Genomic DNA, 21248 nt, shown 5'->3' on the forward strand with positions numbered 1-21248 from the left:
AGGTTTTGCTGTGTCGGCTTGCAGGCGGTCGGGATGGAGCGATGTGATATCGAGCAGGTGCCCTCAGGGCTGAAGTGGGGCCATCACTGCGCTAGCGTCATCCGCTAGTCGCGCCTCCTTCCCGTCGACTGCACGCCTCCTGCACCACTCACATCGAATAATAGAAACGCCATCAATACTGGAGTGTCATCAAAGATCGAATGGCAATACACATCTCACTGTCACAGTGCTTTGTCCAGACCGAGCCACCCTGACGCATGTTTCCGCAGATCGCTGTGCCCGCCGTTGCTGCACCCCGGATCGCGAAGGCTGCCACGTGTGTTTGAACCATCTGCCGGCATATCGCAATGTCAGCGGACCGGCTCTCTGAAGGAAAACAAGCTGCCCAGCATTCATATCACATAGCTGAGAGTTCCTGACCACAGACCGCAAACTATTGGCTAATCGACAGAAGTTTAAATGTGTCTTTTCCGCTTCCGTCAGAATCTCTGCATGCACCAGAACCACGGGTACGAGTTTTCCAAACAGGCCCTCAACTATTGTATTGGAACGTTACCTTGGGAATCATGGTCCACCAACTTCATCACAGCATGCTCGACAGACGTTCATGGCAAGTATGCATCCAATCTGCACATGAACACCAAGCGAGTGATGGCCAAGCTACATTACAAGACAATACCGATCCGCAGAACATGATGCCACATATCGTACGATCTGCGCAAACGGTCTGCAGCTTTAATGGACTATCAATCTTCAGCGTGCCCAAACCTTGACTTGGATCACTGCAGGGCTCTAGCCATGTCCGATAAGGCTATCACCTCAGTCAGTCATGGCCAATCATCCAATTTAAATCTGAGTGGAATTCGGCAAAGACTCCGGAAGGTGATGTTCAAGTAAGGTGACGACTTGATCCATGGCATATCTGCACGGCACACTCTTGGTATATGCTGGGAATGTCAATGCCCTACGCCTCGAACGCTACAAGATCCACGTGGTGGTGTAGCATCCACATCGAGCTTGTATTGAGCTCTGAAAACGGTCGCAAGCCATCGATCAGCGGCACTTTTGCTGCATTCAGTCGAAACATAACGCCACATGTTCGGTTCGTTACCGAGACTGCTGAAATCGAACACACTCACGTTCAGATTTGAACTGATCTGGCCACTCGTCGCGATGTTCTGCATTGTGAAAATGGAGTATCGGCTATGCAACATATTTGATGATACGCCAAATCGAGGTCTCGCTACATAGCTCGCTACTTGTATGCTGGAATTCTATAAGGTCCAAGGTACGTCCAGTTATCAAGATCGGGGTTCATCGACCTTGTCAGATTCTAGTCTGGTATCGAAACTACACTAGCCATTTCAAACTACTTTACAGGTCCCAGTACAGCCCCTCCCACACCGGACTGTCGACGAGCTTCATCACGCATTTGACCTTGATCACGCGGTACTTTATCTGAGGGTCTTTCCACGCATACCCAATATTGCCTTCGTACTAGCAATACCACTCGAACGAAATCGCAGATACCAGCGAATCGTACACGAGTAGCTGGATGTTGAGAATGGCTCAAACATTACGCCATGTGTACAGCAATGACACAAGACTATCTACGGCAGTTGATCCCGCAGAAAGCAATCGATTACTGAGTCTACCAGCGGAATTGCGGGAGCAGATCTACCGCAACATCCTCTCCTCGCTCGAACAAGGCCCAGAATTACTTCAGACCTGTCGTCAGATCGAGCGGGAAGCACGCAAGTTCCTCTACCAGAGACCTATCAGCTTCTCGAATCAACTCTCACTATATACTTGGGTAGACGCAACACCTGACGATCTCCTCTCGCATGTCACCGATATATCAGTTGCGATTCGAGATATAGACCTTCGACCTGTTCTATGCCCACACGCATTCACACCATCATCGTCAATACAGCCACGACTGCTCAGCTGGGGATTATACGAAGCGGAGATGAGCAAACTCATCTCGACTCTGGGAAGGCTGCCGCACATCAAATTAATCACTATCAAATCACCTGCGATTTGCCAGTCCCATCTCTACGGCGAATTCGTGTCCAGGGTTTTGGGTGAAGTTCATTCGATATCGTCGAATGTTCGGATTGTACATGACGCCAGCATGCAATCATGAGTGCTGGTGGAGCAGCGAAGCAGGTCCGAACTCGATCAATTCTTCTATTTGCTGATGGCTACCGGACGCATTATCTCCTAGCACTCATTACACTGTATCTGCGCACATCGAGGCATTCAAGCCCCATCACTCGGGCTGTTTTCCAATGTGTCCACACCGTCAATGAGATCTTTGCAGCTCAGCAGAAATCCCCATCCTCCCATGTTGAACTCAACCATCTCTCGTGCAAATTTTGGGCTGGTTGTAGCAGTTCCGTCGCTCAGCAAGAGGCAATCCCAACCTTTCCAGACCGCATCGGTCAAACTGGCAGCAACACATTGGTCTGTGTTGCAGCCCGCGAAGATCAACGTCCGGATACCGCGAGCCTTCAACACACTCTCGACATTGGTCCCTCCCCAGAATCCAGACAGTCGATTCTTCCAAACTGTTAGATCATCAGGGTGGGCCAAACTCTCCAATGTACTGTAGAGATTAGAAATCCATTGATCGCGCATGAGAACGGCGCCGCCTTCGACTGTAGATCCGTCATCTAGCGTTACGGGCCCGATGTTCGTCCCAAGACCAGGTACCTCACGATCGCCCTCGAAGTTTGTGTCCATTGAGAAGCCGCGGACAATCGCAGGGGGCATAGTCTCGATATCCTCTTCTGTGAGACCCCAACCGAGCCAAAGAATTGGAATACCTGCTTTCCTGCAAGCTGGTATCGCTTGCTTGGTGAGCTTTTCCACGACTTGCAGGCCCAGGCTGTTCGACGGCCGGCCAAATGCTGGGGACAGGAAGTAGTTCTGCATATCGACGATTACTAGCGCAGTTTTGGTGGGATCAATGATAGCATGCGAGTCCTGTGTGCGTAGTGTCATGCGAGGGTAGACCTTGGGGCTATTGGGCGCGGCGGGATGCGTTATGTCGTAGCCTTCCTTCTCGGAGTATAGCCAGAAGTTCTCCGCACCCCCAATGACCTCCATCTCTTCGCTCGCCGATGTACGAAGAGCGTTGCCTGCGTGAGGAGAAATTACTAGTCTCAGGATTGGTACATGGAGTTGTGATACTGTGAAGAAGCACGAGAAATACGATGTGCGCAAGCTGGTTGCTGCACCAATGTAATGGGTCGTTTTCGGTCTCGGTCTCGCGTACTAGCGAAACATGGAAGGAGCGTTTGGCCTGTGGATTTGAGCAAACGCATCTATCATTGAGTACTAAAGCTGGAATCAATCATTAGTCAATGAGGATATTGTAACATTGATTGCAATGTTCATCATAGCCTTTACCGGCGTGTGGTAGTGTTCGTTTGGAGAAAGTGAACCTTTGTATGGCGGCAGTGGTGACTAGTTTAGATTTGTCAGCGGACTGGGCGGCGGGGATCGGCCATTCTGCTAGCGACAAGAGACATGAGACCGAACAGCATGTCAGCAGACCTTGGTCTCATTATACCATCAGGCAACTCACGATGTCGAGTAGTGGCGTCGAGAAACGCGGGTCTGCGTCCACGGTGCGAGTAAGTAGGTTTGCTAGCATTTATCCGGCTTAGCCGCCTGCGGGTCCTTGCATCCGCTCGAGACGCGACTCTGCCACGACAACCGCCAGCAACTATAGAGCATCGAACATCGCATCTCGAGCGGTCAACACGCGTCTACCAGCAGACTAACGCGTCTTCTAGGCTTGTGATCTGTGTCGCAAACGGAAGCGAAGATGCGTGTGGAACCACGGTCCTCAGGGCTGCTCGCCGTGCACCAATCTGAAAGAGACGTGCATGACCACGTACACGCGCAAACAAAGGTCGAAACCGCAAAGAGGGTATGATCTGGCAGCATTAAACAGATGGAAATGTCATTGACGATGATTCAGCAACCGCATATCTGAGTATGAGGATCGGATCAAGAGGCTAGAGTCGCTGCTACACGAGCGGAACGTGGCACAACCAAACGTGCGCCAACAACCGGTCATGCAAACAACAGAACATTCACCCCCAATCTCAACGTGGGTAGATTCGCTGCGTCATGAGGTGGAGGCTGGCCCACATCCCCTGCTTCCAGACTTCGACCCTTTTGACATGGAAAGCTTCCTACCAGATAATGACGGTTTGTTTGCAGACGACCTGGGCGCGTTGTCTACCGGCGGTTCTAGTCACGACTCTTCGACGTTAGATCCCTCTTTGCAGGCTCCATTAGAAGGCATCTATTCCTCCGCCAACTTCCAAGAGGATGTTGCTTTCCTGCAAGCTGCACAATTCGGGACGGGGCCGACGGAGGATGTCAGTCTATCACCGCTGCCAATAGTAACCAGTCCAACGAGTGACTGGTATCTGCCACCCCCGGAGCTCGGAACAACACTGCTTGCGGAGTTCCTGACTGACCTAAATACTGCCTATCCACTCTACCAACCACATGTCATTGCCGACCACCTTCGGACATGCTATGCGGGGCTGCCTGATGATTCAGCAATCGCTTGGACGAGTGCGTACATCGTCTTTGGCATGGCACATCATATGCGTGGCATGAGTTCGACTGGTGACAGCCATAACATGGACATGGCTCAGTACTACCTTGCCCGCGCTTACTCCACACTTGACACTCTTCTCACAGCGCTGCCATCCCTAGGACAGGTACAATGCCTTGTCGGTATTGCGTTACTCATCGTCGCCAGCCCATGCAGTAATAAGAAGCCAGCGGGTCAATTCGTCTCCACCGCCCTCCGTGTTATCAGAAGTCTGGCCAACGAAGGCAAGAAAAGCAATGCAACGGCGCAGGAACTCAGTAACGGCGCACACCAGCGTCGCGTTTTCTGGATCTGCTTCACCAACGACATTAGCCTGAGCATCCTAAGCAACACACAACCAACACATCAGCTCCAAGACGTAGCCAACTGCTCCGACTTTGTGGCCGACGAGCTCGGTGCCCTCACTGCGACCGAGGGTACTTGGCGAGCGCATATCTTCTGGCTCTTCACAAGGATAGCCTTACTCCAGACCGAAGCCATCGACCAGGTGCTCTCTCGCAAGACAAGTAACACGACTCCGCTAGACCTAAGCGCCGCCACAGCCATCGTGCTCGCACGCTTGCAGGCCTTTCACGAGCAACATCACATCTTTCATCTCTCTGCTAGCCAGTTGGAACAAATATTGTATCGAGCAGATATCTGTCATTGTGTTGCACTGGAGGCTTACTACTTCGGAACTGTATATCGACTACATGCGTTCACGGCGATGGACATGAGTTCGGAGACCAACCCCTTCGAGCTGGACGGCTTGATCAGGATGTCGAAGATGAAGCAACACAAAGCATATCTGGAGGCGCAACGGCTGCTGAGTCTACTGCCAGTAGCACCTAGGGGCAATGTTGCCTTATACTGGTCAGTAGCGTCGTCATCTCGTTCTAACATATACTGATCTCTTCACAGGATGGTATATCCCTATCTTATCGCAGCGCTCGTCACCGTGCTTGCACATCATATACAGAATGCGGCTGAGATGGTTCCATCAGCCGCCGAGATGCGCATCTATAAGCAGCTACTCGCTGACCTCGATACTATGGTTCTTGCAGGCGATAACCCGGACTTGGAAGCGAAAAGAAACTTTTGCAAATGTTTAGTGTCGACGCTCGAGGCGCGGCATAGTGCTTGCGCGATGGGTGGAGTTACAGGATGCATTGCGGTGACGAGTTGAGGACTACTATGTAAAGTGACAAAGTGCGCATTCTGTGTAGTGCAAGAACAGATTATCATATGCAGAATTAAGCGTGATACTCGAAGTTCTCTATGACGAAAAGATGTCGTCAATCAACGCAGCTTTTTCTCTCTGATCTGCAAGCAGGACCGAAAAACAAGGGAAGCTGCTAGAGAAAGGTGGTCCGCTCAGTCGTGTGGCTACAGGTGAGTCTATCGGCGGCGTCGGTCGCTAGGTCCGCGTTTCGCCCTACGTACGTTTCTCCCCGGAACCAGACTGAGGAGTCTTTTAACTTTGCTGCTCAACTTTTTGACTTCAGCGGTACTATCATCAATCTTGGTGTTATGTATCTTGGACTTGATCCTCTGCTCAGCCTTTTTAAAGGCTGTCTTCATGTCCGCATATATGACGACAAGTTTCCCGTCAAGCTCTGACTGTTCGTCAGCTACGTGCGACTCCTTGCACTCGCAGGTTCCTTTCACTTACTCTGCCAATCTTCTAACTCCATAACACGGCCTGGCTCCAATAGTGCTTCGAACAGATTTGACAGTCTCGCCTCCAACCGTCCCAAGGCAGCACTGTAATCGTTCAGGCCCCTTTCATATCTCTTACTGCCTGGACGGAAGAGTGGGGTCTTCATCGCAGATCGGAGAACGCGCGTATGAGATGAAAGCAGACGATCTATCTCTCTGCCAGTAATCGATGCGGGATTTGATACTCTGCGAACCGAGCGACCCGCTGCGCTGTGTTCTGCAGTAGTATTCGGAAGCGCAGGCAGACCTTCACGCCCAGGTGCGGGAGTTGCAAGAAAGGCACCCATAATGCTTGTTATTGACAGTGAGACTCCATATATTGTAGGAGCGATGTCTGATAAGTGAGGGGGTGCGCAGAAGCGGGGGCTGCGGCTGAGATGCATGAACTCGAAAATGCATTGGATGCCGGGCTTTAAAATACAGGCCGCCGCCCGTCAAACAAGGACTGTCAGCTTACATCCTGATGCGCGCTGATGGGGAACCCAGGAATCAACACCGACTTGTTAAAATATGTTGCGCGTTCACTAGAAGAAGAGGAGGAATTTCACTTCTTACGATTCGAGAGGCTCCAGCGGACCAATATCGTTGCACAGCAGCTGGAGTTATTCGAACTCAAGCTGAAGTTCGAGAATGCACAAGACGTCTCAGCTGATGACCTTGATGATCTCAAACACACCCTGAAAGACTATGGTACGAGCTAGTAGGAGCGCGAGAAACCCCCCAGATTTGTGTAGCTGACAGAACACCAGTCACCGCGATCCGAGACTATGAGTTCTTTCGCAGTCGAAAGAGCGTGGCGACGGAACACATGAATCAGAGAAGATTCTTGCTGCAAGCATTCTTCCAGCCTAGGTTTGGGAGTGGCGACGTTTTCTGGTCTCACTACGCCTATTATGACGAAGGAACTCCCAAAATCGACCCTTTCCGCGCTTTCTTGATGAGGAAATTGCCTGTTTACTTCACGTATTCCGAAGACGAGCGATCAGCTCGTGGCCTGGAATATGAAGAGGGCAAGGAACCTAAAGATGTCTCGTCATTTGTCGATCACCTCGCTCGCTTCCTGATAGCGATAACAGGTGGCCTGTTCCTCATCGTCCCGATGCTGATCATGGCTATTGAAGCATCGCCAAAGAAGAGTCTTATCACAGTCTCGCTGGCGGTGTTCTTGTTCGCGCTTGCACTCTCATTCGGAGTCCGAAGTTCTAACGTCGAAGCGCTTGTCTCAACAGCGACGTATGCCGCGGTTCTGGTGGTGTTCGTGGGGACGAATTCTGGTGATGGAGGCACCGTGGCAGCTGCAAGTAACTCTACTATGGCATCGTAACGACTTGAAGTGAATTGAGGCCGGATAGTACAAGAACAAACACTCAATTGCTTACACAATCGTACGACAGCCTGACGAACGACTTTTGATCTGACCGTTTCTTCGTCGAGCACGACATATGTTTTGTCATACAGAAAATTGTCTGCGGCTTTTTCAATGCCACTCACCGTGCACCGCGACTGTGCCACTCACGCTGGAGTTGCGAGCCCATTCTAGACAGCACAATATTGGAATGCGCTGCTAGTGTTACATTACCCGAGTGCGTACATGTGCGATATCGATGGGCACCCACTTATATGTGAATTCGGGCTGCGCTTATTGTACCGCAACGCTGGCATTCAGCCGGGGAACAAAACTACCTAGGTAAGAATGCTACCAGGGCTGGCCTTTCTCCATGTCGCAGGTCAAGCACAGCTTGGTGGCGTTACGAATGGTATCCTTTGGGTCTCTCTCTGCATACCTAGGTAGCGATAAGTGAACCTGCATTTCATGTTGAGTCTTATAACTTGTGCTACCCAGCTGAAAATCATGCTTGCCGAGGTGAGATTATGTGATCATCAGGCAGCCGAGATGTGATCCATTGGCTCTCGACGTCTCTCGACGTCCAAGCGCCCTGCACGTTGCTGTGTCTTGGTCTAGAGGCGCAATTCTGCCTTATTGGAGACAGAACACATCTCTCCTCAACTTCCTCCGCAGACTTATCAATCTCACACAATTGCTCCGGGCAATGGGCCGCGGTGGTTACAACGGCGGTAGCGCAGCTGTGGACGGGCCAAACGTCGACGACGTTTATATTTTCACGGCGGACCGGAGTTTAGATGCTGATCTCATTCAACGCTCGCGGATCGTAGGGGCTGGATTTTCGTTGAAGAACGAGCACGGCGCGGTACAAAGAGAGTTTGGATATCTTCTCAGGGTGGATTCGATCGCAACAAGCACGCAGCCTTCAAGGAAAGGCCTTGTAGAGAGAATACTCGCGGCTTTCGGAAGAAGAGACAAGCCTGAACGCAAGAGCACGACACAGATCAAGTGGGTATCTGCATCGCATTTGCTTCACACCGCGCCAGGAGGAGCGGATCTGGCGGATCAATACTACCTGGACCACCCAGAAGCGAAGCGACCTTTTGCAGGGTACAACTAGTCGATTCAGACAGCACAGATGCAGCACAGAGGTTACGCACCGAAGTCGACCTGGCGACATCGGCAGTTCCCACCTGATGCTACCTCTACCGTGCCTTGGGACGGCAGCCAAGAACGACAACCAGCGTTCACAGATGACTTATCGAAAACAAGGGTAGACTTTGATGCTTTTATCAACTCCATGGATGATCGATCTTTCGCATACCTATGCTTGATACGCGAATACGCCACTCGTGCTCTTCAAGGAAAAGCAGCAGAATACAGTGGATTGTATCAGGCCATGGTATCTCAGACTACTGTCGAAGAAGTCTCATCACGTATATCGATTATCGAATTCCTAACTGATGGTCTACGCTCGAGGACCTTTGCGGCGTTCGAAGAATTTGAGAACTACATTGATGAAGCGTCGGCAACAAGCGACTCACCATTCAGACGTTTGTTCTTGTTGGAAGATATGCCTGTGCGATACATCTGCCTGTTAGGATCAAGGCTACGTATCCATCCTACAGTCTTCGCGCGCCATTATACAACCGGGGGCAACAGCACGATATCGGACAACATTAATAGTCTCCCTTCGATAATCCAAACCAGCACCTCCGACGGCCTCGACTACGAAAGTGATGATGAAGAACTCCACACGCCTGGTAAAAGAAGAAGTTTTACGCTTCGGTATCCAGTACTCATGCCGCATGTATCTGCCAAACAAAACTCTGACCCGTCCAAATGTCCGACGTGGCTCAAGCCGAACGCGAGACTGAGGGACCAGAGCGCAAATCCACGATTCGTCGTTTCGAGGAACCTGGAAACACCGACTAAATATGATCAGTGGGACGCAAGAGGCGAGATTTCTGAGCTGGAGAGCCAAGTCACATACTGGTACCATATGCTGCCAGGAGGCGGCTGGGAAGGTCAGTCAGAATTCCTACCTTGCTAAATCCAGTCTAGACACTCATGGTACACCTGCAGGCCTGACGCTTGTTGACCCATGCATCAAAGACCCAGCCCATCTCGCTGTTATCAAAGGCAGTCCATATCCGAACCTCAGTCGTATAATTCGATATCCAGAACTGGAAGATCACGAGAAATCTGACTTGGCCCCTCATCCGCTGCAATGGCACCCTAGTGCGGCCTTCACAAAATACGTCCTGCACGATGACATATTAATTCATTTCTTGGTGGCCAATACCGGTCCAGGAGGGAACCCACTATCTGTAACGCCCTTTCTGCGTGGTTTTGTGATCAGCAAATGGACCGCCGAATTGAATCACATTCGCAGAAGCTACGGCCATACACGAGCGGCGCTCTTCTCAGTCTCTTCGTCGCATTATTCTGGAGATACGCGTACTTCAGCGCCGCGCACAGTGCGCTGGGGAGCGGATTGGAAAGAGTGGCTCTTCGAGACGATGGCCAAATTCACAACGGACCTGTACCTCTACCGTTTCGAAGTCGAGACCAACATGCGCGCTCTGGGGATCGACGTCGAAGATGCGCAAAGTTATGGTTTTGTTGGCAAACGAGAGGCGCAGATATGGCGACTCTTGCGTACCAGTTGTATCGATTTACAGGAGATGTTCCAGCATTTGACCGATTCATACACCCAGATCATCGCGCTAAGAGAGGCACAGGCAAGTAATGCGCAAGCCAGCTCTGTGCGTTGGCTCACCGTATTGGGTACGCTTTTTGTGCCTTTGTCCGTGGTTGCGGGTATCATGTCTATGGGGGGTGATTTCCTGCCAGGAGAGAGCAAGTTCTGGGTGTTCTTCGCTGTGGTGTGCCCTATTCTGCTGATCATAGGCGCAGTCCTGGTGATGACTTCGGAACAGCAGACATCATCGCCATGGCGTAGATTCATGTGTTGGTGCGGTGGGAGTAGCTGAAGGTATCCTCAACGATTCGCTGGATTTGCTGTACTGCCTATGACCCTACCAGAAGAAGCTGCAGCAGGATTAAACCGCGGCATTACAACCCTCGGCTCAAAGGCGCGATGATGTGGGACCATCTCGAAGGCGAGACGTACTACTACACTGCACGCTTCGACCTACTCTTCGCCATGGCGCAGAAGTTCCATGTACCGCTGCATCTGCACCCTGCTGCTCCAGCCGCAGATATCGCATCCAAATTGTTCGTGGGTAACTACCCAGCCGCCGTGGCGGGAGAATTGGGGTAAAATCGTGGGGTTGGCATGTCGATGTGGGAGCGCGCGTCTTGCGTCTCTACAGCGCGGGACTGTTCGATCGCTTCCCCAAGCTGAAGCTCATAATCGAACACAATGGCGAAGGGCTGCCCAGGTTCATTGACCGAATCGGTTCGACGGGACTACGTAACGATACAACGTTCGATCGGGTATGGAAGACGACCATCTGGAGCACGACGAGTGCGTTCTTCACTGTAAGGCCGTTTGAGAGCGTAGGCAGGTGAGCCCAGTCGCGAGGATCATCTGTTCAGTGAATTATTCCTTCAGCACGGATACGGACGGAGGGGTTTTCGTGGAGAAGTCGTGGAGAAGTCGGCGCAAACACAGGTTCTGAGCGACGCTGCCCAGTTGAGACCTCGGGATGGATATGTTCGCGTGCCGGAATGCTGAGAAGTTGCAAAAGCTGTGAGTAGCTGATATTGATAAAGGACAAGTACAGGTAATCGAACAATGATAATATTTGCCTATGGATACTCGTTGGCCGCTTGCATGGAGGAGCATCAAGGGGTCGATGATGCCATGCCAAGACCTATGACGCTTGCTCATGATAGGGATAGCGTGGTAACTAGCGCAGCCAGCTCGCGCGCCGTCGCCCTGGAACGCGTCTCTGCTACAGTCCAGCTTCACACATCCACTGTCTATTCCCTAAACATCTTCAGGTCCTGCGAGGCCTAATGCTTGTCTGCGAGTCGGCGCATCAGCCTTGAAGTACGGCTTCTCCGCCAACGATGTAACCCTTGTTCCGTGCCTCGGCTCAATTCCCCCATAATCCCAACTCGCGTTGTGGATTGTAATTCTGTTATCCCACAATGCCGAAGTTCCTGGCGTCCAGCGGAACCGGACCTGGATATCGACGTTTTTTTCGTACACATCGAAGAGGTAGTTGAGAATGACGTCGCTTTCAGCTTTGTCTAATCCGACAATGCGATCTGTGAAGGCGCGGTTGACCCACAGAGCCTTCCAACCGGTTGCCGGGTGGACACGAACGATCGGATGAACGCGTTCGATGTGCTTAGGGCCAGCACTAGGATCATCACGATCAAGGTACGGGTGCGCACTGCGGTACACTGCTTCTCTGCCATCGATGATCTTTCGGAAAGCCGGAGAAAGCTTCTCGTACGCAGCATAGCCTGAAGCCCAGAGGGTGTCACCTCCGATCTTTGGGATGGTATCGTTGTGAAGGTGGGTTACGCTAAAAGGGTCAGGTATGAACATCCTTCCAAGATACTATCACTTACCCGGCAGGTTGGCGTTCGTGTACCAGATCAGTGTGCCATCTAGATGCACCACCCGTCTTCCGGAAGCTGGCTGGCACTTCCGTCGCCTGCAGAGCGGGCCATAGAACCGTCACCCCTGGCACACCGGGTACGAATGGAACTTGCGGCTTCACTCGATGTTAGCGCGTGAAGCGTCTTTGGGGAAGAACTACTCACGTGGACTTCAATTTCGCCATAATACTCGCCCAGCTTCTTCTGCTCTTGAGGCGAGAGATCCTGATCACGGAAGAACACCACGCTTCTTTCAGCGATCAGAAGACCAAGCTCGTCCTTTTGTTGGTCTGTAAGGTCCTTCAGCTGAAGTCCAACGATCTCGGTTCCGATGTGTGAGGTCAAATGGATGACTTCCTTCGCAGCACCAAACAGCGCTTGCTTCTCTGGATCGGCTCGGGCACCCGGATCGATGTGCTCACGATCGTAGTCCCTGATCTTGTACACATCATCTAGGTAGAGTGGTTTTGCTGGTCTGTACGGATAGCCGGCCGACAGATCGATTCCCGCCTTCTCGAGTCTCTTCCTGGCTGGCTCTGGCAATCCCAGCGAGTCTTTCCGCGGCTGAACAGTATCCTTCTCCTGAATGTGTTCGTGAACGGGGATTGCGATTGGAGCCATTGTCAAAGTCGTTTGTGATGCAGTTGCGCAGACCTCATCGCTCGCGGTCCGACCAATTTTATATCCGGAACTCTATTACCCCACTTCTCAAAACGTTCGCTCACAAATCCGACTCCCATGCGTGGTCGACTGATGTGGCTACATCGCGTGTTGTTTGCGACACATGTTGCGGGGTTGCGATCACATCATAATCTTGCAGATGACGAATACCCATTCAACGCTTCTCCTGTTATCGCTCGGACAAACTTCGCTTCATTTCAAATGTATCGAGAACTGAGATCACACCTTAGTCGCAAATAGGTGCGTCGGTGTTGGTTGCTTGCATCCCACGCGTTTATGGCCGCTCATGATGCCATCCGTATCCACCATCGCGCTTTGTTTCTAGCTACACCCCGGTTGAGATGCTTCCAGTGCTGACAAGCGCTATAGCCGAGGCACAAGCAAGGAATGCTGACAGTGGGTAGATGGCATTCATGATTGTGTGTTGGGAGGCTTGCGTGTGTTGCTGTCGGCTGAAAGGTCGCGTCCCATTTGCACGCGCGAAGCTGTGAAAAACTTCCTCCAGCATACAAGCAGTATTCTGAGCATGTCGTCCCGCTGCAAAAGTGTCGCTGTGATCGGTGCAGGCATTAGTGGCGTGGTAGCTGCAGCTCATCTTCAAAGAGAGGGTATCAAAGTCACCGTTTTTGAGCGCTCGAGTGCCGCAGGGGGCATATGGTATTCGACCCATCGTTCATGCCCCTCAAACATGACTGACGGCATGAAAGGCTCTACGATGAGCGACAGCCTCTGGAACCGCCGTATCCGAGAACCGGAGTTTGCAGAGCTGATAGTGCTCATGCGACAGAAGAGACGGAGGAGACAGAGAGACTGCTTCATGCGCCACCTGGGTAAGTTCCACAGACATAGTCTTGAAGCGCTACTTTGGACTGACTGGCCACATACAGTCCATGTTATGTGGGCCTCAAGAACAACGTGAGCACGCGCTTGCTGGAAACCACCTTGAATCCGTTTCCGCCTGGGACTGAGGATTATGTGACGCATCAAGTCCTGTGCGACTATATACAAGCTACTGCTGACTCCACGGGAGTGCATGGGTTGACACAGTACGACACAGATGTGAGACGCGTCACGAAGAACGGCAAATCGTGGACGGTCGAGACTGCGACTTTACAAACTGATCTGAACGGTACGCTAAAGCGACATGTATCCTCTCATGTCAGTATTTTCCTTATGTGGGCTGCACATGTGGGTTGCTAATCTTGGGCTAGGACTTTGACGCCGTAGTGATTGCGTCTGGTCATTACCACACACCAAGAGTTCCTGACACGCATGGGCTGGCAGAGTGGAAGCGACGATTCCCTGGTAGAGTGCAGCATTCAAAAAGTTACCGGAGGCCCGATAATGCCCAAGATAAGGTACGTGCGCGCCAGACTGAGCGAAACGACGTCGTCGTGATCTGATAATACTCCAGAACTATCTACTTGTCGGTGCAAGTGTATCCGCGACGGATATTGCTCGCGAACTGAGCCCGTACGCAAACAAGATTTTACAGAGCCAAAGAAATGGCAACTTTGATCTACCTCCTAGTATGCTTCCCGACAATGCATTCCGCATCGAAGAGGTGGCATCGTACGACGAACCACGCGCGAATGCATATGCATCAGCATCACTGAACCCCGACGAAGCGATTCCGGCAACCGTCACATTGAAGTCAGGCGCAAAGATCTGTGATATCCATCATGTAATACTTTGCACTGGTTACTATCTCACCCTGCCTTTCCTACCACAGCTCACCTCGGATGTGACGTCAGTCGAGCATGCCGACGACGCAGTGTTGGTGACGGATGGTACACAGTTTCACAATCTACACAAAGATATCTTCTACATCAACGATCCGACCCTGGCCTTTGTTGGAGTGCCTTTCTTCACGGCCACCTTCACGCTATTCGAGTTTCAAGCTATGGTCGTGGCAAAGGTGCTCTCAGGCCAAGCCAAGCTTCCCAGCAATGATGCTATGCGATCGGAATACAACGCACGCGTGCAGAGTAAAGGTTATGGCAAGTCATTCCATAGTCTGCGAGATCAAGAAGCGAGCTATGTCGACGAGCTTATGGACTGGGTCAATGCTCATCTAGAAGAAGCCGGCAAGGATAAGTTGCGTGGTCATACCGAGAAGTGGCATAGCGCAAGGGCAGAGCAGCTCGAGAGGATGAAAGCGTTCTTTGCTAACCCTGGAACTGAGAAGCGGTTTGAAGCGACGTGTGTATGATTTACTGGATGAATACAACATGTCTCAATCGCAAAGATCAATCCGCGCAGACAGTCAGCAGCATAGACGACCTCGGGAGCTTTCTACAGTCACATGATCAAATGAAATGTGTTGAGATTCTCCGCGTTTTTCGGCATGGTTATTGCGCGACTCAGGCACGCAATCTGCATGCCTGATCACGACACATGACGCCACATCACTCCCATGCATCACGACGATCTTGAACTTACAAACACCGGGAACGCAATCCACGTTCATGCTTATCCGATTTAGACTGTCTGCATGTCGCACGAACCCCACGCGAACCCTGTCATAACGCCATACCAGCCCCAGTATGTCGAATCGCGCTACGAATCCTACCGCGCATTATCGACTCGCCACTGACGCGCCGAGCGCCATGCTGAATGGCAACCTCGTAAACGATGCTTAGCGATGGCAAAGAAGGCCTTGTGTTGCTTGCTCAATAAAGCTAAGGCTTGTGCCAGTACCGCTTCAGACACCAGACACACGCTTCACACTGAAGCCTCACGAACATGGGTCGACCTCAGGATATCTCGACGGAAGCAGTCGCCGCTAAAAACGTCATTCAGACCAATGAAGAGCTGAAAGCGAAGCCGCACAAGTGGTACTACTACCTCTGGGACACCTTGGACAAGCCGAAAGAAGAGCGATGGTTCATGTTCAAGCTCGATGCCGCTCTACTCACCTTCGCGTCGTTGGGGTACTTCATCAAGTACCTTGATCAGATGAACATCAACAGCGCTTTTGTCTCTGGGATGTATGTTCGCCTCTCCCATGAGCGATGACTGGCTGACATCGGAGTAGGAAGGAAGATCTCGGGCTTTACGGCAACCAGCTCAACTACATGCAAACTTGTTGGACTGTGGGCTATGTCATCGGCGAAATACCCAGCAACATCATTCTGACTCGCATTCGACCGTCGATTTGGATACCCGCAATGGAGGTATGATTCCGCACCACCGCACCCCATTCAAGGGAAAAACCGAACACCCAAGAGCCTACATCAAGATAAAAGCTTGCGAAGTTGGTGGCCTAACGGCAACGTAGGCTCCTGGGTGTTCAGTTTTTCTCTTGTATGAGGTGACCGCGCCGTTGAGAAATGAGTACTGACACCGGTAGCTTACTTGGGCTGTCTTGACGTTTTGCCTTTGCCGTGCCAACAACGCCGAAACAATCTACGCTCTACGCTTCCTCATCGGCCTCGCCGAGAGCACTTTCTACCCAGGCATGCAATACATCATCGGATCGTGGTATCGAAAGGAAGAGCTCGCTAAGAGATCTTGTATCTTCCACACCAGCGGTGCCATCGCGACCATGTTCTCCGGCTACCTGATGGCCGGCGTGTATAAGCTCGACGGCAAAGGCGGCTTTAGGGGCTGGCAATGGCTCTTCATCGTGGACGGGATAATCTCTCTTCCCATTGCGGTCCTTGGCTTCTTCTGCTTGCCTGATCTTCCGGAGATCTCTAAGCCCTTCTACCTGACCAAGGAAGAGGTTGCATTTGCACAGGAGCGCATGCGACTTGAAGGACGACAGAAGCGAAAGCCGTATACCAGGGCCAAGATACGGAAGATCTTTACTTCGTGGCATATCTGGGCTCTCGTCCCGCTTTATGTGTTCTTCAACAACGCGAGTATGGGATCGCAGCCAATATTTCAGCAGTTTCTCAAGGCGAGCAAGGATCCGAAGTATACCGTCAGCGAGATCAACACCGTAAGTTTCGCTATCTCTTCACACCACCGAGTAGCGCTAATCCTATTCATAGTATCCCACCACTACCAACGCCGTCCAAGTCGTCACAACCCTTCTATACGCATGGACAAGCGACAGTATCCTCAAAGGCTCCAGATGGCAACCAATCGTCTTCGGCGGCTGCATGAACATCATCTGCTCCACCAGTCTCGCAATCTGGGACATACCCATCAAATGGAAGTGGGCTTGCTACATCCTCTCCGGTTTCGGCGGCGGTCTTTCCGGCTTGTGCTTCGCATGGGCTCACGAGATATGCACGCACGATAACGAAGAGAGAGCTATTGTTGTCGCAGCGATGAATGAGATGGCCTATGTGATACAGGCATGGCTGCCGCTTCTTGTTTGGAGGCAGGTTGAGGCGCCGCAGTATCGGAAGGGGTTTATTACGGTGTCGTTCTTGAGTGCGGCGCTGATTGCGACTGCGCTTACGATTCGGCTGCTGTACGCGAGAGAGTTGGTTAAGAGGGGTGGTGGTCAGGCTTCTGAAAGTGAGGAACGAATGAGTTCTGATGAGGAAACAACGGGGCTGGGGGGCGATGGAGATGTTGGTCAGATCAAAGCGCCTTGAGGACTGCAATCGAAACCACTTCAACGTTGGGTCTCCTACAGAACCATGATACACTTCCATAGTCATGATGGTTGACTATTACATTACCTAAATAAGACAAAAGGTCTGCTCCTCTGGTATGTCCACTGCTGGACCCTGGAAAATTTCTCCGTTCATGATCTCGTCGACGTAAGCCTGACCCATGAAAACATATTCGCTTCCTCTCGGGCGCAACACATAGGGGGTGTTACCACCGTACAACACCACCACGATATCACCGGCTCGCATGCATTGTGGGCCGAGACCATACGAACCTTCCTCCGTCCAAAACAGGCGTCGGTGATTACAAACATGATAGGCCCTGCTTTCAAACAAAGCTGAATCGCCATCGTGAGCATACTCGCCCTGATCACCAGACTCTTGAAGATTGATCAGTCGGCGCAGAAAACGTGAGCAAGCGTTGCTGTGACGCGCTCTCGAATCTGAAAGCTGTAGGTACTTGTCCGAACCAATCGCCCACCTGCCTCCCGTCAATGTTCGAGCGAGCTTTTCTGGGGACGATTTGACATCCATACGCTCGTAACATTTGAGGAATGGATGACTTTTTGGTGGATTCCCGATAGCGTTGGCATCAGGTATACATTCTTTGGCATCCTCGGTAGGCTTTGGGCCGCCGATGTACGTAGGATCTGACAGATTGTGACAATTCATGACCTCTTCAACCCCAGACACCCTGCTGTACGTCACACCTTTGAGACAGAGATTTCCTAGAGCTGACAAGCTGCCGATAGTGATAGTCCGCTTATGTTCTCCACATGCACTCCATGGACATGATCTCTCGGGTACTCCCATTGGCGAAAGAAACCTCGGACTATCCCATCGCGGGGCCCATGATCTGTATTCAATGTCGTCATATTCCTCAGGATTAGGCCCATCATAGATGACACCGTGATCAATGAATCTCCACTCTTCAGGACCAGGCCCATCATAGTTGATATGGTGATCAATGTAGCCGAACGCCGTCAGTCGTGCGTAAAGCTGAATGGAAACCAACACCGTGTCGGCGTATACCTCATCAGGGTCTTTCGTATAGTCAACACCTAAAGCTTCTACCTCTGACCTTGGCGACACGATGTTAAGTAGACCGTACACTCTATCCCTTGGGTCAGAAGACTCAGAACGGGAAGATAATTGCAGCGCTACTAGTAGTGGATACATGCTTTCGTCGCTCATCATGACCGCATGTACGCTGTCTAGCTCATAAAGCGCCAACTTATCTGCGATTCCATAATTGCGCGATCCAGCAGGAAAGTCTCTCTCAAAGATCCATCTGGCACCCATAGCCTGAGCTGACCAAGGGATCTCGTCATCTCCCCAGATGACTATCGCGTCTGCAGCTAAGCGAATTTCTTGGATGCACCATATCCTAGAGAACCAAGGTCGGTTGTAAAGTTCCTTGAGGCTACTTAGTACGGTCGTAGAGGCCGCGATTTCCGGGAGATTGACTTCGTCATGGTCTGCGAGACTATCTGGGCTGATGCCGTGTCTTTGGTCGTAATCGTGACAAGCGTCGGCAATGGTTCTACTGGCCTCGAAGGCTAGTCGTATCTGCTGCGCATCTCCCTGGCCTAACCAGACAACGACTCTTCTTGCCAAAGAATAGATGCTACCCATCATCGGAACTTGATGACTTTTCTCGCCCTCATCGGCTTGGTCGATACAAATCGCATCCGCCCAAATTATGCGCTTGGCTTCTCGATAACGGAGCCTTTTTAATGCCTGCGAAAGCGATGGGCCAATCGCTATACACTGACCATTGCACCATATGTTGGCAGATGGTGTCGAATCGCCCCATACGTAAGACAACGCTTCGTACGGAGGAGCCTCGTCAATGTCGAAAGAGCGGCATTCGCATCGCAACGGTTCATCTTCATTGAGGGCAGGGAGAATTGTGAGTAGCCTGAATGTCCGACCATTCAATATCCTTTCCGGGTGGCTGAGAGTGGCCGACATCTGGTATCTGTGACAAATTTGAAAGCGACGGTATGTTTACGAGCATGAACCCTGACGAACACTCTTAGAGTATTTTGAAGCGTGCTACGCTCGCTCGCATACGTCCGATGCGTATGTATCGCAATTCGGTACGTGCGCTGCGTGTACCCAAATTACAATAAAGTGGCTGATAGACGCCGGTGATCGAGGACGGCAGACCAGCCGCGCCAGGCTGACAAGTCACCCGTCGCAGGAATGAGGGGGTCGTGTCGATACTCAGATACGTGAGAAATCCGGGCAACGCCGATGACGTACACCGCGTTCGTGACGAGGTTTGCATGCGGTGTCCTGGGAGGGTAGGTGGGAAGCAGAGGTGCGTCTTGTAGGAGGTTGGGAAGTGGCACTACGATAAGACCTCGGCAATGTGCCGCAAATGGTACTGACATGTGGACACCGACGCTAACGTATGAATTTCGTGGTCGCCCTCGTGGGGAGCTGAGCGGTGCGCCAAGCAACGCCATCAACCGCAAGTTCAACCGTAGCTCAATTATCTGCCGCTGTCACCTACCACTGCCATGACACATTTCGGTCAATTGCCGGACCATAATACTCCTTTCTACTTCAATCACCACATCTCTCGTCATTGCGATCCGCAAATTTGGTGAACGCGACGGATGCCATCTGGAAACCTGACCCAGCCACGCTTCCGCCCCCAATGCCGGCCTCAGTCGATCCATGAGCCAAGTCCGCGGTATACTGACCCGCTTCCTTCATCCCATGTCGCACGTGCGTCGTTCAAACGCCGGTGCCTGGGTACGGGACACGCCCACATTCTATCATCCATGTCATTACGGGAGCTTGCTATAGGGCATTTTATACGAAGTTTCAGCAAATGTCCAGCCTTATCTATTGCGCCCCTGTGCTAGCTAATGCGGGCTGGTCAGACTAAGCGAAACCACCTGCCCTTTTGCGAACCCTCACCACCACGCTCAAGCACGTTGGGACTTGCCAGATTATTGTATTATTTTCATTGGTTGACAGGTCAAGAGGTGCTGGAGGAGTTCTCTCCTCGCCGACCTTCACCGTGCTGCAAAGGGTCAGGATTGTCCTGCTGATACCGATGTTGATGCTCCTTCGGACGTCATGTGTGAATGTGGTAAGTGCGCTTTGGTCTGCCAACGGTTTTGCGGCCACGTGCGCTACCATGGGAACTATGGGAAGATCAGTACGATCACTGCGGCACGCTCCATGAGTGGAGTGTACTTCCACGGCTACTGACGATCGTAACAAAAAGCAATGCGCTCATGATGTTCGACTTCAAACGTCACTGGGATTCAGGGCGCAATTGACTTTGCTTCCCCAAAGATGGATGTTTCCGTTAGAGGCTTCAACACAGGCCATCCCAAGTAATCATATGGCGGGCTAACAAGTCGAAAGCCACATGGAAAACATGGAAGACCCGGCCTCGGGTGCCTTCAGCCGCACAAATGTGAGCAAGTGTCTGGACCAGTCGCGACCTTCGGGCGATGGTGTCGTTTCAAGCAGGTGGCAGGCGCAGCGCCACTCACACTATGCGCGGGACGTGCGTAGCTCACTTCAAGTAAGTTTCAACTCCTGCTCCTACAGGTCGCGGGGTAGTTGGTGTGCATGCCGGCTCCTATCACGAGCATGCCGGTTATAATGGCCGCGGGCGCTCCCGAGTGATTTAGGAATGCTTTTCTGGTACCCGCGGAGGACTTATGTTGTTTTTGCGGCTGTCTTTGCTGGCGTTTACTCA

The 21248-nt window shown here is 51.8% G+C and overlaps 6 protein-coding genes across 6 annotated transcripts; 4 read left to right on the forward strand and 2 right to left on the reverse strand.

Moving 5' to 3' along the window:
- Positions 1 to 2262: 2262 nt before the first annotated feature.
- Positions 2263 to 3111, reverse strand: J4E84_001405 (uncharacterized protein; the record flags this gene model as incomplete). The annotated part of the gene is made up of 1 exon (XM_049384037.1): positions 2263 to 3111. The coding sequence occupies one exon, from the start codon at positions 3109 to 3111 to the stop codon at positions 2263 to 2265; it is 849 nt and encodes a 282-aa protein (XP_049249555.1).
- A 1085-nt stretch (positions 3112 to 4196) lies between these two features.
- J4E84_001406 (uncharacterized protein) lies at positions 4197 to 5807 on the forward strand (the record flags this gene model as incomplete). Its single annotated transcript, XM_049384038.1, has 2 exons — positions 4197 to 5494; positions 5543 to 5807. 2 exons carry the CDS (start codon positions 4197 to 4199, stop codon positions 5805 to 5807), a joined length of 1563 nt encoding a protein of 520 aa, XP_049249556.1.
- A 1006-nt stretch (positions 5808 to 6813) lies between these two features.
- On the forward strand, positions 6814 to 7664 carry J4E84_001407 (uncharacterized protein; the record flags this gene model as incomplete). Its single annotated transcript, XM_049384039.1, has 2 exons — positions 6814 to 7030; positions 7090 to 7664. 2 exons carry the CDS (start codon positions 6814 to 6816, stop codon positions 7662 to 7664), a joined length of 792 nt encoding a protein of 263 aa, XP_049249557.1.
- A 3979-nt stretch (positions 7665 to 11643) lies between these two features.
- J4E84_001408 (uncharacterized protein) lies at positions 11644 to 12887 on the reverse strand (the record flags this gene model as incomplete). Its single annotated transcript, XM_049384040.1, has 3 exons — positions 11644 to 12190; positions 12237 to 12382; positions 12432 to 12887. The coding sequence occupies 3 exons, from the start codon at positions 12885 to 12887 to the stop codon at positions 11644 to 11646; spliced, it is 1149 nt and encodes a 382-aa protein (XP_049249558.1).
- Positions 12888 to 14103: 1216 nt separating this feature from the next.
- On the forward strand, positions 14104 to 15159 carry J4E84_001409 (uncharacterized protein; the record flags this gene model as incomplete). Its single annotated transcript, XM_049384041.1, has 2 exons — positions 14104 to 14109; positions 14362 to 15159. The coding sequence occupies 2 exons, from the start codon at positions 14104 to 14106 to the stop codon at positions 15157 to 15159; spliced, it is 804 nt and encodes a 267-aa protein (XP_049249559.1).
- A 533-nt stretch (positions 15160 to 15692) lies between these two features.
- On the forward strand, positions 15693 to 17500 carry J4E84_001410 (uncharacterized protein; the record flags this gene model as incomplete). The annotated part of the gene is made up of 4 exons (XM_049384042.1): positions 15693 to 15937; positions 15985 to 16123; positions 16300 to 16893; positions 16946 to 17500. 4 exons carry the CDS (start codon positions 15693 to 15695, stop codon positions 17498 to 17500), a joined length of 1533 nt encoding a protein of 510 aa, XP_049249560.1.
- Between the last annotated feature and the right edge of the window lie 3748 nt (positions 17501 to 21248).

The sequence above is a fragment of the Alternaria hordeiaustralica genome (assembly GCF_023758085.1).
Source record: "Alternaria hordeiaustralica strain BMP 2776 chromosome Unknown scaffold_1, whole genome shotgun sequence".
Lineage (NCBI taxonomy): Eukaryota > Fungi > Ascomycota > Dothideomycetes > Pleosporales > Pleosporaceae > Alternaria > Alternaria hordeiaustralica.